Below are 18,298 nucleotides of genomic sequence, written 5' to 3' on the forward strand. Positions count from 1 at the left end.
AGCCTTTCAGGTCGACGTGTTGAAGGTACTCCTACTCCCATACACCCTCTTGCTGCTGTGGTTTCCCTGTTTCACACACCCATCTAATCTATTCCTTCGTCCTTGTTCATTCTGTCGTGTACCCTTTTCATTAATATTCCTGGTGTGGCTACGAGGCAGCCAAACACGGTCGATCCCCGGTGTAAACACTCCCTGTACCATCCGCCAACGGAGGGTTTATTTTTGTCCCTTTTCGGCAACAACGAGGAATTCCAACCCTCGATGCGATCGGCGCAGAGTACAGTTTATAGCGAGCGTTAGAAATGGAGGTTGTCGCCTCCGCAGGGGCTGCGACAAATGGCGTGTCGACGCCAAACCCGGTGTCTCTAGTCGATCCGAATGTGCTCATACACTATTTGGTAGAGGTGCTCCAGGTGACACTGGGGGCTTCAAGGGCGGACCTGGAAAGCACGGGGAGCCTGCTATCCAAGGCGAAGTACAATGAGACGGCTCAGCGGTGTTTGCGATTTGCGTCGGAGTCGCAGGTTGCTCTCTACGTGCAGAAGGATGTTGTCGAGTCTGAAGAGACTGATGGAGCAGACGACGGCAGCGGTAGGGCCCTTCTGTCTGTGTGGTAATATCTATCTGAAAATCAGAGCTGATCCGGCTAGCTCTATCAGAGCAATATTTGTACAGTTTGTCGAATGAGGTCCTTGTTTCCGCCACAACCGCGGCGTCTGTCGTCTTCTTCAAACGGTCGGTGACCCTGGACCCGGCCTTACCCATCACATCGCAGGTCCAGGTGATGAATCTTGCGGGTCCTGCTTCCGCCAATGGTTCCGGTGCCCAGCAGAGCGTTTCGGTTCTACCTATCGAGGCCGTACATTCCGCCATCCACATCGGTCTCAAGCCGATATTCGACGCGTACACCCGAACCCACGAGATCCCCGGTGCTTCTAAAACCAAATCCGATGTGGAGGCGAAGACGGGCGTCCCCGGTGCGAATAGGAGGTTCGCGGAGCTGGAGCTTGCCCTACGACACTTGCAGCAGAATGTCGAAATTCCCGCCCTCAATCTACCGCTTCACGAGGTTGTGCAGGCGGCACTGGACGAGGCGGAGGCCAGAGGTATCAAGCCCTCTGTGGAACTGATTCCCCCGACCGTTCTCGAGAGCAGCGCGTTTATCAATAGCATCCAAGCAACCGTTAATGGCTGGATCAGGTCTATCCAGACGATCACCAAGATGTCGCGCGATGCGGACAGCGACTCGGCTGCCCAGGAAATAAACTTTTGGTTGTCGATGGAGACCGCGCTTGAAGGCATCGAGAATCAGCTGCGTGGAGATGGCGTTCAGTTGACCATGGATATCCTTCGCCATGCCAAACGTTATCAGGCAACCCTCAGTTTCGTAGCCGATACGGGCCTGCGCGAGGCTACTGACATGGTCCAGAAGTACAATCAGCTGATGCGAGACTTCCCTCTCGACGAGCTCCTGTCGGCTACTACGCTGCAGAAGGTACAAGAGTCGCTGGGTCTCATCTTCAACCACTTGAACAAGAAGTTGAAAATCTGCCCATACCCGATCAAACGCGCCCTTTCCCTCGTTGAGGCCATCTCCGGGGACCTCGATACTCAGATCCATGAACGCCTCAATGGCCGAACTATCATGCACCTGGATTACCGCGAGTTCAGATCGTTGATGAAGACGGCGGGCGCCATCTGGCGGACTTGGGATGAAAATCTCAAGGAGTTCACCAACGTCGCCCGTGATGCTATGCGACGCCGGAATGAGAAGTTCATTCCGATCAAGATCGTGGCACGTCATGAAAAGATTCAGGAGCGATTGAAATATATCAATACTTTCAGAGTCAACCATGAACAGCTTCAACGGACAATCGTGAACGTTCTCGGTCCCAAGACCACGACTACCGGAGACGCTCCGAATGGCGCCAACGCCGATGGAACCGTGATCGTCGAGGAGATTGGCGATGTGGACGCGGTGGAAGAAGTCGCCCAGGCCTACGCTGCCCTGAAAAATAGAGATGTGCTGGACGTATCTCCCCAAGGGACGCAGAATTGGATCCAGGAAGAGATTGCCTACAATGAACGGACCTCTCGCGTTGAAAACTCGATCATCGCCAGACTTCGTGATCGCCTTGCTACTGCAAAGAATGCCAATGAAATGTTTCGTGTATTCTCGAAATTCAACGCGCTCCTCGTTCGCCCCAAGATCAGAGGAGCCATTGGCGAATACCAGACCCAGTTGATCGACAATGTCAAACATGACATTTCTGGTCTGCACGAGCGCTTCAAGCAGCAGTATGGCCATTCCGAGGCACACGCCATGGCCCAGCTGCGAGACTTGCCTCCCGTCTCCGGTGCAATTGTCTGGGCCCGCCAGATCGAGCGGCAACTGGATGGATATATGCGGAAGGTCGAAGATGTTCTCGGCGAAGACTGGCACCTACACTCTGAAGGCCAGAAGCTTCAGTCTGAGGGCAACCTGTTCCGGAAGAAGCTCGACACACGACCAGTGTTCGAATCCTGGCTTCATGATGTGCAGCGACGACACATCACCATCTCCGGCCGGCTCTTCAACATCAACCGCAACCGTGCGGCTGGCAACACCCTGGAATTGAGTGTCAACTTTGACGCCCAAATTATTGCCCTTTTCAAAGAGGTTCGCAACTTGATCTGGCTTAACTTCCAGGTTCCCCATGCCGTCAGCAATATCTCCAAAGAGGCGAAGCGCGTCTATCCTTATGCCATCAGTCTGATGGAGAGCGTCAGGACCCTCCTACAGACCCACCGCTCGATCTTATCCATGACTGATGTTGCCATACTGCTCAATGGATATCTAAACGACGCGCAAGGCATGGTTGTCAAGGGTATTCCGCTTCGATGGGAGTCCTTCGTGCACTCCTATGAGTTACACGTTAAGCAATCTACCTTGACAAATGGGCCGATCGACCCTTCGGCGGGCAGCAGAGGCGAGAGCAAACACGTCCAGTTTGTTCGTGAATTTGCTGGTTCTGCGTCCATTCTACAGTCCAAGACGTCAACTTTGTCCTCTATCAACGAGAGCATCCAAAAGGCTATCCTGGAGCTGAAAACATGCCCATACGAAGCTGCCGCGTTCAAGCAGCATCTCGATAACATTCAAGTCGCAGTTGACAAGCTCAACCTCGAGAACTACGTGAATCTCGGGTTCTGGGTCGCGAACTTGAACTCGAAGATCGAGTCCATTCTTCGTGATCGGCTCCATCGCGCAATCCGTGAATGGATCGCATCATTCCAGGAAGCGAAGAACGAGAAGTACCCCGATCGGATCTCCAGTCACGCCAATAACTTCTCAACCGGTGAGAACGAGGTCGTGGCTTACAAGATCGAATTTCCACAGCTTCTTCATGAGATCTCGATGCGAAACCAGGTCCTCCACCTTGATCCACCCCTGCAATTTGCGCGAGCAAGTTGGTTCGCACACTTCGACGAATGGCTTGGAGTCATCTGCAACCTGGAAAAGATCAAGTCCTCTCGCTATCAGATTTCGATAGACGTCCAGAAAGTCCAGCTTTCAGAGGTTTGCTTCGCCACGCTGCCGCAGTACTGCACCAAAGAGCTAAACGAAGTCTATACCGCGGTCGAGTCTCGTCTAAAGGAGGTATCGGAGTATGTCGACAAGTGGCTACAGTTCCAGTCGCTGTGGGACTTGCAGTCTGACCAAGTCTACGACATTTTGGGCGATGATCTGTCGCAATGGCTCCAGCTCTTACAAGAGATCCGCAAGAGCCGAGCAACCTTTGATACGTCTGAAGTTAGCCGCGCCTTTGGCACCATCAGAATCGACTACGAGCAAGTGCAAACCCGCGTGAATGCCAAATACGATCAGTGGCAGCACGAGATCCTTCTTAAGTTTGGCTCAAAGCTCGGCGGCCGCATGAGAGAGGTTCACGCCGAGATTGCCGCTGCTCGCCGAGACCTAGAGGGTCAAACCCTGGAGGCTTCCTCAACCGCACACGCAGTCTCCTTCATCACGATCGTCCAGCAATGTAAACGAAAGGCCAGAATCTGGGAGCCAGAGGTCGACCTTTTCCGTCAGGGCCAGACAACATTGTCTCGTCAACGATATCAGTTCCCCAGTGACTGGCTTCACGTGGAGAACGTCGATGGCGAATGGGCAGCTTTGAACGAATTGTTGGTCCGGAAGAGCAAGATCGTCCAGGACCAGACTGAAGGATTACGCGCGAAGATCATCGCAGAGGACAGGGTCATAGGTGACAAGATTGCGGAGATCATCAGTCAGTGGAACGACGAGAAGCCTGTATCAGGTACCATCCCGCCAGAAGAGGCCTCGCGCATTCTGAGCTCCTTCCAATCCCGTCTGGAAGGCCTTCAGTCCGAGTTCGAAATGGTTTCCAAGGCGAAGGAAGCCCTCGATCTCCCTGCAAGCACGGAGTCTTCCCTGCCCGCCATGCTGGAGGAGGTACAAGACTTTATGTCCGTGTGGGCGGCTCTCTCAACCATCTGGAAGAGTCTCAATGATCTCCGAGACGGTCTTTGGACAAGTGTGCAGCCGAGGAAGCTCCGCCAGTCTCTTGATGGCCTGATCAAGATGACCAAGGAAATGCCCAGCCGGATGCGTCAATATGCTGCCTTTGAACACATCCAAAACGTGCTCCGACAGCTCTTGAAAGTCAATACATTGCTCTCCGACATGAAGTCCGAGGCGGTTCGGGAAAGACATTGGCAAAAGATCTACAAGGCTCTCAAACCAGGCAAGCGGTTCTCCCTCGTCTCCCTCACTCTTGGCGATGTCTGGGATCTTCAGCTTGTGTCCAGCGAAACCGTAATTCGCGACATTATTGCCCAGGCCCAGGGAGAAATGGCTCTGGAGGAGTTTTTGAAATCCGTCCGCGAGACCTGGCAAAACTACTCCCTGGACCTCGTCAACTACCAGAACAAGTGTCGCCTCATTCGTGGATTTGACGATCTCTTCGCCAAATGCAGCGAGAATCTCAATTCCCTGCAAGCCATGCGTCATTCCCCGTACTATAAAGAGTTTGAAGAGGAGGCGACCTCTTGGGAAGACAAGCTCAACCGTGTCCACGTTCTATTCGATGTCTGGATTGATGTTCAACGCCAGTGGGTCTACCTGGAAGGCGTCTTCACCGGTAACGCGGATATCAAGCATCTTCTTCCCTTGGAATCAAGCCGCTTCCAGAACATCAATTCTGAATTCTTTGCGGTGATGAAGAAAGTTTACAAGTCTCCCTTTGTACTGGATGTCCTAGCTATTAATGGTGTCCAAAAGTCGCTGGAAAGATTGGCGGAGCTTCTGAACAAGATCCAAAAGGCGCTTGGCGAGTATCTCGAGCGAGAGCGTGTCTCCTTCCCTCGGTTCTACTTTGTCGGTGATGAGGACTTGTTGGAGATCATTGGTAACAGCAATGACGTTCTCCGCGTTGCCAAGCACTTCAAAAAGATGTTCGCCGGCTTGTCTGGTTTGCTCATGGATGATGAAAGTAACATCGTGGGTTTCACTTCCAAAGAAGGCGAAGAGGTGCGACTGAAGAAGGAAGTGAACCTTGTCAAGACTCCTCGGATCAACGACTGGCTGAGTGCGCTGGAGGCCAGCATGAAGTCGACTTTAGCTGAGCTGCTGGCCGAAGCTGTTGAGCAGTTCGACACGCTGTACAACGCCCCAGATGTCGACCGCACCGCATTCAACGATTTTCTCGCTAATTACCCTGCCCAGATTGTTGTGCTTGCCAGTCAAGCTGTCTGGACTGGTGCCGTGCAGAAGTCTCTGGAGAATGACGGCAGCAACCTTCAGGCGTTATACGAGGCGGAAGTCAGAATCCTGGAGCTGCTTGCATCCACTGTCCTTGGAGAGCTGGATGCCATCAGCCGGAAGAAGTGTGAGCATATGATCACAGAATTCGTCCATCAGCGAGATGTCATCTCCAAACTCATCCAGTTCAACGCCTCGTCCCCGACCCATTACCTATGGCTCCTCCAGATGCGCTATGTCTACCGCAACGAAGGCGATTTCTTGCAACGCCTGTACGTCCACATGGCTAATGCCAAACTAAATTATGGGTTCGAGTATCTTGGTGTTCCCGAGCGCCTGGTCCGCACGCCTCTCACGGACCGCTGTTTCTTGACTCTCACGCAGGCCTTGTGCCAGAGACTGGGTGGCTCGCCTTACGGGCCTGCCGGTACTGGTAAAACGGAGTCTGTCAAGGCCCTGGGTCTGCAACTGGGTCGCTTTACTCTTGTCTTCTGCTGTGACGACACCTTTGATTTCCAGGCAATGGGTCGCATTTTCCTCGGTATCTGCCAAGTCGGTGCTTGGGGTTGTTTCGACGAATTCAACCGTTTGGAGGAAAGAATCCTGTCGGCCGTGTCTCAGCAGATCCAGAATATTCAGATCGGTTTGCGAAAGGGGACCGACGACCCCAAAGCCCAGATCGAACTCGTTGGCAGACGCCTGTCTGTCAACCCAAACACTGGAATCTTCATCACCATGAACCCCGGTTATGCGGGCCGTTCGAACTTGCCCGATAACTTGAAGAAGTTGTTCAGAAGCGTGGCGATGTCAAAGCCCGATAAAGAACTCATTGCCGAAGTGATGCTTTTCTCTCAAGGTTTCAAACAGGCCAAGCCTCTCTCTAAGCAAACAGTGCCATTCTTCGACCATTGCGCCGCGAAGCTATCGAAACAGGCCCATTACGACTTTGGTTTGCGTGCTTTGAAGAGTGTCCTTGTTAGTTCTGGTGGTCTCAAGCGTACGCGCCTAGCCAGCACAGAGGGCGAACTGGGCCCCGAGGCAATTGTCGAACCCCAAATTATAGTCCAGAGTCTTCGGGAGACGATTGCTCCAAAGTTAGTCCGTGAGGACGTTGACAGAATGCTCGAGATCCAAAGAGAAGACTTCCCAGGTGTGGAGTATATTCCGGCTGATTTCGAGAAACTCACCGAGGCCATCCGTGATATTGCCAAGGAACAACACATCGTTGACAGTGAAACCTGGACCACCAAGGTGTTACAACTTCACCAGATTCAGACCATTCATCATGGTGTCATGATGGTCGGTAAATCAGGCTCTGGAAAGTCCGCAGCGTGGAAGATCCTTCTGCAGGCGCTTCAACGGATCGAAGGCGTTGAAGGCGTTTCCCATATCATCGACTCCAAGGTCATGTCCAAGGAAGCACTGTATGGTAGTCTGGACAGCACCACGAGAGAATGGACGGACGGTCTTTTCACTGGCATCCTCAGAAAGATTGTTGACAACTTGCGAGGGGAGGACAGCAAACGCCACTGGATCGTGTTCGACGGTGATGTCGATCCTGAATGGGTCGAAAATTTGAACAGTGTGCTCGACGATAATAAGCTGCTGACGCTTCCCAACGGAGAACGTCTCAACCTGCCTCCCAATGTTCGCATCATGTTCGAGGTCGAGAGTCTCAAGTATGCTACACTGGCTACTGTTAGTCGTTGCGGTATGGTCTGGTTCAATGACGACACGGTCACTCCGGCCATGATGGTCAGCAATTATGTGGAATCACTGAAGACCAAAACATTTGAAGACTTGGATGACGATAGTGTTCCCGCTGGTCAGGCTTCAGTTAAGACTCAGGATGTCCAAGATATGCTATCAACCATCCTGAAGCAGCTTCTGCAGACCGATGACCTTATTCTCAAGACCCTTGAGGAGGCGCAGAAATATAACCACATCATGGAGTTCACCAGTATCCGAGCCCTCAATACATTATTCAGTCTGCTGAACAAAGCATGCCGGGATGTTCTCGAATATAACATCCAACACGTTGATTTCCCGCTTGACTCCGACCAGATCGAATCCTACATGTCGAAGAAGCTGCTTCTTGCCCTGGTCTGGTCGTTCACGGGTGACTGTCCACTGGGAGACCGTAAAGCTTTTGGAGAGTACATCACGGCATTCACAACGATCGACACCCCCCCGCTTGGAGACACATCTCTTATCGACTTCGATGTTTCCCTGCCAAAGTCCGAGTGGACCACCTGGCAATCACAGGTGCCTTCTGTTGAGATCAATACGCACTCCATAACGCAGACAGATGTCATCATCCCAACAGTCGATACAGTTCGACACGAAGATGTCCTCTATTCCTGGCTTGCAGAGCACAAGCCTTTGCTGCTTTGTGGTCCCCCGGGTTCGGGTAAAACGATGACACTTTTTGCTGCACTGCGAAAGCTCCCCAACATGGAAGTCGTCGGCCTGAACTTCTCCAGCGCGACTACCCCAGACCTGCTGATCAAGACCTTCGAACAGTACTGCGAGTACAGGAAGACTTTGAATGGCGTTGTCATGTCGCCAAACCAGATTGGTCGCTGGCTTGTCATTTTCTGTGATGAAATTAACCTTCCGGCTCCTGATCGCTATGGTACTCAGAGAGCTATCTCCTTCTTGAGGCAGTTGGTCGAACAGAACGGGTTCTGGAGAACATCTGACAAAACCTGGGTTACTCTGGACCGTATCCAGTTCGTTGGAGCCTGTAATCCTCCTACTGATGCTGGACGTACACCCATGGGCGAGAGATTCCTCCGCCACTCCCCGTTGATCATGGTCGACTACCCTGGCGAAATCTCGTTGAACCAGATCTACGGCACTTTCAACTCGGCGATCCTGAAGATCATTCCTCTGCTTCGAGGCTATTCTGAGTCTCTTACCAAGGCTATGGTCCAGTTTTACCTGGAGTCTCAATCAAGATTCACACCGAAGATCCAACCTCATTACGTCTATTCTCCTCGTGAACTGACTCGATGGGTGCGCGGTGTTTATGAAGCCATCAAGCCGCTAGAAAGCCTGTCCATAGAAGGTCTTGTCCGCATCTGGGCACACGAAGCTCTACGCCTGTTCCAAGATCGACTGGTCAACGAGGAGGAAAGAAACTGGACTGCAGATGCCGTGCGACGCATCGCCTTGGAACATTTCCCCACGATTGATGAGGAGCAGGCTCTGAGGGGACCCATCCTGTTTTCCAACTGGCTCTCTAAGAACTACGTCCCCGTGGAGCAGGAGCGACTTCGCGACTTTGTCAAGGCCCGTCTCAAGACATTTTGTGAAGAAGAGGTGGATGTCCCGCTTGTGCTGTTCAATGATGTCTTGGAGCATGCCCTACGTATTGACCGGGTGTTCCGTCAACCTCAAGGCCATCTTATCTTGATCGGTGTCAGTGGAAGTGGAAAAACCACGCTGTCTCGCTTCGTGGCCTGGATGAACGGTCTCAAGATCTTCCAGATCAAGGTTCATGGGAAGTACTCCTCGGAGGACTTTGACGACGACCTGCGCAGCGTTCTGCGCCGGGCAGGTTGCAAAGGCGAGAAGATCTGCTTTATCATGGATGAATCAAACGTTCTCGACTCTGGTTTCCTGGAGAGAATGAATACCCTTCTTGCCAACGCCGAGGTGCCAGGTCTGTTTGAAGGCGACGAGTTCTCATCACTGATGACTGCCTGTAAGGAAGGTGCTCAGAGACAAGGCCTCCTCCTTGATTCTCAGGAAGAGTTGTACAAATGGTTCACACAACAAATCGTCAAGAACCTACACGTTGTTTTCACCATGAATCCTCCCGAGGATGGCTTGTCTTCGAAGGCAGCGACAAGTCCTGCACTATTCAACCGTTGCGTACTCAACTGGATGGGCGATTGGTCAGATCAGGCTTTATTCCAGGTCGGCTCCGAGCTCACCCACTCAGTCGACCTCGACAAACCCAGCTTCATCGCACCGGACAGCATTCCTGTGGCCTATCGTGAGCTGAGTCTCCCTGCGTCCCACAGAGACGCGGTGGTGAACTCAATGGTCTACATCCATTACTCCTTGCAGAAATTCAACCAACGCCTGCAAAAGCAGCAAGGCAAGACGACCTATCTCACCCCGCGCCATTATCTCGACTTTGTTGCTCAATACGTGAAGCTTTTCAACGAAAAGCGGGAGGACCTGGAAGAGCAACAGCGACACTTGAATGTTGGTCTCGAGAAGTTGCGCGACACAGTGGACAAAGTGCGGGATTTACGTGCTAGTCTTGCTCAGAAGAAGACACAGCTAGAAAAGAAGGATGCCGAAGCCAACGAGAAGTTGCAACGGATGGTTGCCGATCAGCGGGAAGCTGAACAGAGAAAGGCGGCGTCCCTCGAAATCCAAACGGCGTTGGAGAAGCAGGAACGTGAGGTCGCCGAGCGAAAGGAGGTTGTATTGAATGATCTTGCCCGAGCGGAGCCTGCGGTTTTGGAAGCTCAAAAGAGTGTCAGCAACATCAAGCGGCAGCATCTGACCGAAGTTCGATCGATGGGTAACCCTCCTGCGAGTGTTCGCCTGGCCCTCGAGGCCGTTTGCACCCTTCTTGGTCACAAGGTCGACAGCTGGAAAACCATTCAAGGCATTGTGCGAAAAGACGATTTCATCGCAAGTATCGTCAACTATGATAATGAACGGCAAATGACGCGGAGCCACAGACTCAAGATGCAGAATGAGTTCCTTTCCAAAGAAGACTTCACCTACGAAAGAGTCAACCGTGCCAGTAAAGCTTGTGGTCCACTGGTCCAGTGGGTTGAAGCCCAGGTGAATTACTCTGAAATCCTGGATCGGGTTGGTCCCCTGCGCGAGGAGGTTGATCAACTCGAAGAGCAAGCTCTGCAAACCAAAGCAGAAGCCCAGGCCATTGAAAATACCATCCAGGGACTGGAAAGCAGTATTGCAACGTACAAGGCCGAATATGCATCGCTCATCAGCGAAACTCAGGCTATCAAGACGGAGATGTCGCGAGTTCAATTCAAAGTCGACAGAAGTGTCCGCCTGCTCGACAGCTTGTCGTCGGAGCGTGCAAGATGGGAGGAAGGGAGCCGCTCGTTCGAGACGCAGATTGGCACTCTTGTTGGTGACGTTCTGATTGCGGCCGCGTTCCTTGCCTACGGTGGTTTCTACGATCAGCAGTTCCGAAAGGCGATGGTTGACGATTGGGTTCACCACTTGGCACAGTCTGGCATCAGCTTCAAGCCTCACAATCCCATCACGGAGTACTTGTCCAACGCTGACGAACGGCTAACTTGGCAAGACCATTCGCTCCCCGTCGACGACTTGTGCACGGAGAACGCTATTATTCTCAAGCGCTTCAACAGATACCCTCTAATCATCGATCCCTCTGGCCGGGTCACGGAGTTCTTGCAGAAGGAGAACAAGGAAAGAAAGCTAACCGTCACAAGTTTCTTGGATGACTCCTTCGTCAAACAGCTGGAAAGCGCGCTGCGTTTCGGAAACCCGATCCTCATCCAAGATGCGGAACATCTGGATCCTATTCTGAACCACGTGCTCAACAAGGAGTACCAAAAGACCGGTGGTCGTGTGCTTATCCAGCTTGGCAGGCAAGAGATTGACTTTTCACCGGCCTTCAAGCTGTTCCTCTCGACACGGGATCCCTCGGCGTCGTTCCCCCCAGATGTCTGCAGTCGAACGACATTCGTCAACTTCACTGTCACGCAGAGCAGTCTGCAGACACAGTCCCTAAATGAGGTGCTGAAATTCGAGCGGCCCGATGTGGACGAGCGCCGAACCAACCTTGTCAAGCTGCAGGGCGAATTCAAGATTCATTTGCGCCAGCTGGAGAAGCGCTTGTTGCAAGCATTGAACGAGTCTCGGGGCAACATTCTCGACGATGACAATGTCATCGAGACGCTGGAGACCTTGAAGAAAGAAGCAGCCGAGATCTCCAAAAAGATGGTGGAGACCGAGGGTGTGATGACGGAAGTCGAGAATATCACATTGCAGTACAACATCATCGCCCGGTCTTGCAGTGCGGTGTTTGCGGTGCTGGAGCAGCTTCATCACATTAACCACTTCTACCAGTTCTCTCTGCAGTATTTTGTTGACATCTTCAACTCCGTGCTCTACCAGAACAAGCGCTTAGCCCAGGAGAAAGAACACGCTGCGCGAGTCCAAATCATCCTGCGCGATCTCTTCGTGACGACCTATCAGCGTACGTCCTTAGGTCTCCTTCAAAAGGACCGCATCACGTTGGCGATGCTCCTAGCCCAGGCTGCTCCATATTCGATGGACAAGAGTATCATCGACGGTATCCTAGACGAAAGCGTCGAGGGAACAGATCTGTCCACGGAACCGAGCGAAATGAGGGATCAAGTCTTGAGCAACCTTGCCAATATGTCTCTGTTCAGATCCTACGTGGACGCGATCACTCCGGAGCAGTGGACTCAATTCTGCACCGAGGAGCTTGCAGAGAATTTCATTCCTGTGATCTGGGATGAGGGTACCGAACAGCTCGATCAGCTACTTCGCTCCCTTCTCCTCGTGAAGCTGTGCCGGATGGATCGTTTCGTGCCCACGGCCGAACGATTCATTGCCGCCGTCTTTGGTCGCGAGTTCTTCGAGGGTAGCAGCGATCTGCAGAACGTGGTCGAGCAGGTCACAGCCACTTCGCCTATTTCACTCAGTTCCAGCCCAGGCTTCGATGCCAGCTACAAGGTCGACGCGTTGGTGGAACGCATGCACGCGACGTGTGCCAATATTGCCATGGGCTCGAACGAAGGTCTCGAGAGTGCTGACAAGGCGATTAGCAACGCCGCTGCTACCGGCAACTGGGTGTTGGTGAAGAACGTGCACCTTGCGCCATCGTGGCTTCAAAGCTTGGAGAAGCGCCTGGACTCGCTCAAGCCTCACCGGGATTTCCGGCTCTTCCTGTCGATGGAGTCCAGCCCGAAGATCCCCGTGAATCTGATTCGTGCCTCCCGGGTGCTCATGTACGAGCAGCCCGCTGGTATCCGGGCAAATATGAAGGATTCGCTTTCCTCATTGTCTTCGCGCGCCAGCAAGTCTCCTGTGGAGAAGGCTCGTGTCTATCTCCTACTGTCTTTCTTGCACGCCGTCGTCCAGGAGCGGCTACGCTACGCACCTAGCCTAGGATGGAAAGGATTCTGGGAATTCAACGATAGTGATGTAAGTTTTCACCCGATTCCCTGGCTCTCTACAATTCGCTAATTTCATATATAGTATGAGTGCTCGGCATATATCATTGACCACTGGATCGACTCAGTTTCGCAAGGTCGCTCGAACATTGCACCTCAGAAACTGCCCTGGGATATGATCCGAATCTTGGTGAAGGAGACATACGGCGGCAAGATCGACGACGTGGGCGATTTCGCGCAGCTGGAGGGTCTGGTCAATCAGTTCCTGACGCCCGCCGCGTTCGAGGATGATTACAAGCTGGTGTCTGGGGTGGAGAAGGATGACTGCCTGGCACTGCCCAGCCAGACGGGGCTGAACGACTTTGTACAATGGGTCAACCGCTTGCCCGAGCGCGAACCCCCGACGTACCTGGGCCTGCCTGCCAATGCGGAGAAGCTGTTGCTGGTCGGACATGGCAAGAAGATGGTCTCGGACCTGGCCAAGGTGGTGAATCTGCTGGACGAGGGAGAGCAGTTGATGGATGCATAGTGTATAGACTCTACTCTCCATTGTATATTCTAAGCTCTAGATACTTCTATGTCTGTTATTCTACAGTATTAATCTACTTTACCGAGAGTATTAGATACCGAAAGTCATTCATGACATTGAATTGACTGTCCTATCCTAAGCTAACGTCGCAAACATTATCCTCAGTCAACAAACACCTAAGTTCAAAGAACTAGAACCCAGGCGTAGAAGACAACGGTCGAGTTCAGAATCCGTACATGGGGGTTCCCAGCTATGAGTATGAGCATCAGCAAGACGGCGGTGGTTAAGTGAAGACTTTTGTTTTTAGGCCGATGAGATATACTTACGCGAGAGAGAACATAGACGACCTAGAAGGGTATGCATTAGCCATTCGATGATCGGTTTGAAAAGGTATCTCTAGAGACTTACATCTCTGCTATCAACAATCTATAGACATTATTAGTAGTAACTCGGTACAAAATGTCAATGAGATAGGTGGATAGACGCACTGTTCTTTCGTGGTCGGGGGTATTTCCCGACTCGAGAAGCTCGACGAGCTGACTTATGAGCTAGACCTGTCAGCATGAGACAGGTAGAGATATATAGGAAAATCACCAATTCGAGGCGGTCCTTAATCACCTGTCGGACCCCTTGGTAGATATCGATATTGATACGAGCGATGCCGCCGCGACGAGCAAGACGACTATGCATAGTTAGTTAAATGATGGTTTTAGTATATATCTTTTTTTCTGGACGAGAGTTGAAGATTTACCGGATGGATTGTCTGCCTGGGGGGGGGGGGGTGTTAGTAGGGACTTTATATCTACCTGGTTATAATTATAATGGGATATAGGATAACTTACTGACTCCCAGGATGTTGTCACGAATTGGCTTGCTGGAAGGAATCCGTGAGTTAGAGAGAGCCCTTGATACATGCTTCTCGGGGGGTTCCTGTGTGATGCTCACCGGCCACGACGGGGGAGAGCAGGGAAGCCGCCCGTAAGAGGGTTTCCAGTAGGAGGGGGAGTAATCATTTTGGATCTAGATATCTGGAAAATAGGTGTGCTGAAGTGGATTGATAGAAGGGTTGTTGGTGTGTAGAGTCAAAGAGATAGAGTAGCTGAGGATAGACTGTCAGGAGAGAAGGAGAGGTGCTCAGGATAAAGAGAAGAGTTGTTCAGGATGGGAAGGAGAGTAGTGAGAGATAGACTGAATAAAGACGGCTGGAGAGGAATATTGGCGGCTGGTTAGGTGGAGTGAATGTAAATTATAACTTATAATGGATGTGCCGATTAGGAGTAGTAGTATATTACCTAAAAGATGGAGACAAAGCCAATTGAGAAAACCTGGTTATATTGAACATAAGTGAAAGAGTGAGGTATTCTATTATAATTACTTATGATTCACATTGCAGAACCTATGTACTATGAGATGAAGGTGGCCTCGCAGAACAAAGAGCCTTCCTCTTCGACCTCAGTGTCGCCGATCTTCAGCTTCAACTTGAGCTTCTCTTGGGGGGAGTACTAAATGGATTATCAGCCTTGAGGCCTAAGTAGTAGCGAAAGAAGGGAATACCTGGAAAATGTAGGGCCTGGTGCCCGCCACGCTGCCGGCGATGGTCTTGATAAAGCCTGGCACCTCAGCCATGACGTCGATGCGGTCCAGCCTTGGCCCCAGCACGCCCTCAACGACGGCATTCACGTCGGCGAGGTCCTTGGTTGTGCCGGACCATTCCCACTTGATGGACTTGGGTTCGGGCCAGTCGCTCTCGCTGTCCTGAGAGGCCTCGGTATGGGTGGCCGAGTTAGTGGTGCCGGCGTAAATGACCTCGCCATCCTTGACAATGGCGCCGACGTTGACTTTGGTCGAACCGTATGAGGGAGGCGTGGTGAACTCCATCATGATGGCCGAGTAGGTGGGCGACTGGAAGTCGACAAAGTTCCACCGCGCAGCTAGACACATGATCAGTACAGTTGAAAAAAAAAAAAATCCCACTTGTGGTAATTAGTTGATGGAAAGGAAATTACCCGCGTGGTGAGGCTTCATGCCCTGCAGACCGTGGATGAACAGGCCGCGGCCGCCGAGGTCGTATGCCTTTTCCTTGGTGGTGATGGTGCCTGTGACGGCGCATCGGGGCCAGAAGGCATGGCGCATCGAGCCCCAGGGGTTGGCCGGGTCAGTGCCAAAGTACGAGGTACCATCCTTTCCGATGACAAAACCCGGGGTGACGCGGGTGAAGGTCAGTTCAACCAGGCTGCCCTCGTTCACCGCAGACTTGATGGTGTATGCGGTGCCCTCATCGTTGAGGGTCACCGAGAAGTTATCGGCGCCAAAGGAGACCATCTTCTCGTCGAACATGAGGTTGTACAGTGGGTCGGAGTACCACTTGTGTGGCTCATCGCCGCTCAGCGTATAGATCTTGGTGTTAAACTGGGCAGTGGTATGGATCCCTCTGTTTCCGTGAGTAATGGAAAGCCAGACGAGATGGTCAGGAGGGGGGGGTGGCCTCACGCAACATTGCTATAGATCACCTGCACCCAGGCCAGGGTCCCGTCGTCGGCCATGATGTAGAACGTCTGGGTCTCGACGTTGGTATACTGATATGCCTTCCACCGCATCTCATCGGCCGTCAGCTCGGTGTAGGGCGTCTCCTGCGTCTGCTGGGCGACCGACTGGATGGCCTCGGGGCCATAGATGGGCTCCTGGGTGCCCGCCACGCTGGCGAGCCTGTTTCCGACGTCAGTTCACGCTCCCATCACCATCTAGTTGGGAGCCGATGATCACTCACGTCGACTTGAGCCAGTTCATAGCGTTGATTGACGAAGAAAACGAATCAATATCACAGGCAGGAGACTCGGGTGTTCTCTTTTTCTTCCCACAAGCTGGTTCGGGGCTGGAAAGGAGACGGCAGGAGCGGATATTCTTTGGGCTGGGCTGGATTAACCTTTGATCAGCGTCGACGGGGCAAAGCAAACCTCTCCCACAAACACGACGCAGGACATACAGGCAGACAGCTGAGACCAACGAACAAGATCCGGCCACTCGAGAACACTTTCTTCTGCAAAAATTACTATCGCAGAGGAGGGGCACAAATAACATACGATGCGGCCATGACGTCCAGGCGGTTCTTCGTGTGATTCTGCACGAGTCCCCGCTCTGCTCACCGCCCGAAGAAACTTAACGTAAGCCGAAGCGGTTCAGGCTTCACGCAACCACCAGCGAGCGTGCAACCTCTTCTTTCAACCGATAGAATCCCCACCAGCTGCTGTCACCATGGCGAAAAGAGTGCTGGCGAAGGATCAGATTGTCAAGCTGATTGTCGGTGCGGGTCAAGCCAGCCCCAGTCCGCCCGTCGGTCCTGCGCTGGGAAGCAAAGGTGTCAAGAGCATGGATTTCTGCAAGGTAGACCTTTTTCTTTTTCTCTTTCTCTTTTTTTTTTCTCTTTTTCCTTTTAGAGTGTTCTTAATTTTCTAATATGATCAGGAATTCAATGCATTGACAGCTCATATCAACACGGGGGTTCCGATCCCGGCGCGGGTGACCATCCGGCCGGACCGGTCGTTCACATTCGATCTGCGGACGCCGACAACGACCTGGCTGCTGATGCAGGCCGCCAACCTGGAACCACGACAGAACCGGCAGCGCGGAGCGGGGAGACCGGGTCACGAGTCGGTCGGCCAGGTGTCGGTGAAACACGTGTACGAGATTGCGCGGATCAAGCACACCGAGACGCGGCTGTCCGGGCAGAGCCTACAGGGGCTGTGCAAGAGTATCATGGCGCAGGCCAAGTCTATGGGGATTGATGTGGTCGCATGAACAGAACTAGAGGGAGGCGTCGAGATTGATCTTGTTGTTCTGTTGTTCTCAGGCTTGAGACCTTCAGAGCAGGGGGGGGGGGGGGGGATGCTGTATACTACGAGCATGGCGTTGGGTCTATTATTCTATTTCCTGCTATCATTGCATTGCGATAGCGTTGGTGTATGTACATTACTTTCAAGTGAAAATTGCTCTCGTGCTGGAGACGAGGAAGTATTGAATCTACTTTGATATCTCCACTGCTCAGTGCTCTGCTCGGAAAATCGAATCACGTGATGTCGATTAGTGGACTCGGTGCCAACCATGACGTATCCTGGACAGGGAGTCTGTACTCCGTACCTGGGTATGTAGTAGATACCTAACTACCTACCAATACCAAGAGCCTAGACTTATTGTAGATACCAAACTGTTATTACGGAGTCCATAGATCTATTGGCAAATCTTATTGACGCCAAGACAAGGGTCAGGCAAAGGATCAACTATTGTTTTGCAGATGTACGGAGGTAGATATCTGCTTATTCTCCGCGATGTCCACCTTGCAGCAGCAGCAGCAGCAACAGCAGCAGTAGTAAGAGGAGGAATAGAATAATTAGATACCTGGGTAGGTACCTTAGGTAGGTTAGGTAGGGAGTGTGTAAGGTACCTAACCTAAGTATACTAGTGCTAATAATAGCGTAGTTAGTTCCTCAGGCAACGAAACTAATAGTAATCCGGATGAACGAATTGGATCTAGCGGCGGCGGCATGCCTCGACCGGAAAGAGCGGCAACTTCTGATGATATTCGACTACATGGAGATATAGAGATAATCCGTCTCTTACTTGATATTTGGTACTCTAGAACAAAGTATTTATAGCTTTGATAAATCTTTAATAGATTTATTTTAGCCTTGATTGTCGTCATGTACGGAGTACTACGGAGTATCTAACTAACTAGTAACTATTACATAGTATGCTCTGCCGAGTATCTTGGCGGCAGCAATGGATGATTAGGGACTGGAATAGTACAGAGTACAGAAGAAGAAACTCCCTCTTCTCTCT

At 52.0% G+C, this 18,298-nt stretch overlaps 4 protein-coding genes across 4 annotated transcripts; 2 read left to right on the forward strand and 2 right to left on the reverse strand.

Annotated features, from left to right (window-relative positions):
• Positions 1-302: 302 nt before the first annotated feature.
• On the forward strand, positions 303-13,465 carry ASPZODRAFT_57610 (hypothetical protein; the record flags this gene model as incomplete). Its single annotated transcript, XM_022728693.1, has 3 exons — positions 303-591; positions 651-12,967; positions 13,022-13,465. The coding sequence occupies 3 exons, from the start codon at positions 303-305 to the stop codon at positions 13,463-13,465; spliced, it is 13,050 nt and encodes a 4,349-aa protein (XP_022585438.1).
• A 142-nt stretch (positions 13,466-13,607) lies between these two features.
• Positions 13,608-14,630, reverse strand: ASPZODRAFT_126902 (hypothetical protein). The gene is made up of 8 exons (XM_022721606.1): positions 14,411-14,630; positions 14,308-14,339; positions 14,217-14,232; positions 14,060-14,147; positions 13,954-14,013; positions 13,874-13,891; positions 13,792-13,812; positions 13,608-13,715 (listed from the first exon to the last, which is right to left on the reverse strand). The coding sequence occupies exons 1-8, from the start codon at positions 14,476-14,478 to the stop codon at positions 13,689-13,691; spliced, it is 330 nt and encodes a 109-aa protein (XP_022585439.1). The 5' UTR covers positions 14,479-14,630; the 3' UTR covers positions 13,608-13,688.
• A 238-nt stretch (positions 14,631-14,868) lies between these two features.
• ASPZODRAFT_148330 (hypothetical protein) lies at positions 14,869-16,252 on the reverse strand (the record flags this gene model as incomplete). The annotated part of the gene is made up of 5 exons (XM_022725356.1): positions 14,869-14,967; positions 15,020-15,396; positions 15,472-15,896; positions 15,956-16,171; positions 16,233-16,252. 5 exons carry the CDS (start codon positions 16,250-16,252, stop codon positions 14,869-14,871), a joined length of 1,137 nt encoding a protein of 378 aa, XP_022585440.1.
• Positions 16,253-16,717: 465 nt separating this feature from the next.
• On the forward strand, positions 16,718-17,260 carry ASPZODRAFT_55589 (hypothetical protein; the record flags this gene model as incomplete). The annotated part of the gene is made up of 2 exons (XM_022728550.1): positions 16,718-16,846; positions 16,928-17,260. 2 exons carry the CDS (start codon positions 16,718-16,720, stop codon positions 17,258-17,260), a joined length of 462 nt encoding a protein of 153 aa, XP_022585441.1.
• Between the last annotated feature and the right edge of the window lie 1,038 nt (positions 17,261-18,298).

This window comes from Penicilliopsis zonata (genome assembly GCF_001890105.1).
Source record: "Penicilliopsis zonata CBS 506.65 unplaced genomic scaffold ASPZOscaffold_1, whole genome shotgun sequence".
NCBI classification, from domain to species: Eukaryota; Fungi; Ascomycota; class Eurotiomycetes; order Eurotiales; family Aspergillaceae; genus Penicilliopsis; species Penicilliopsis zonata.

Excerpts from the sequence above, each read along its gene's own strand:
- ASPZODRAFT_126902 (XM_022721606.1), bottom strand. The coding sequence starts at position 14,478 with ATGATTACTCCCCCTCCTACTGGAAACCCTCTTACGGGCGGCTTCCCT. Across the intron at positions 14,014-14,059 it reads TTAAGGACCGCCTCGAATTG|CTCATAAGTCAGCTCGTCGA; the intron begins GTGATTTTCCTA and ends TGACAGGTCTAG. Across the intron at positions 13,716-13,791 it reads TCGTCTATGTTCTCTCTCGC|CTGGGAACCCCCATGTACGG; the intron begins GTAAGTATATCT and ends TCATACTCATAG.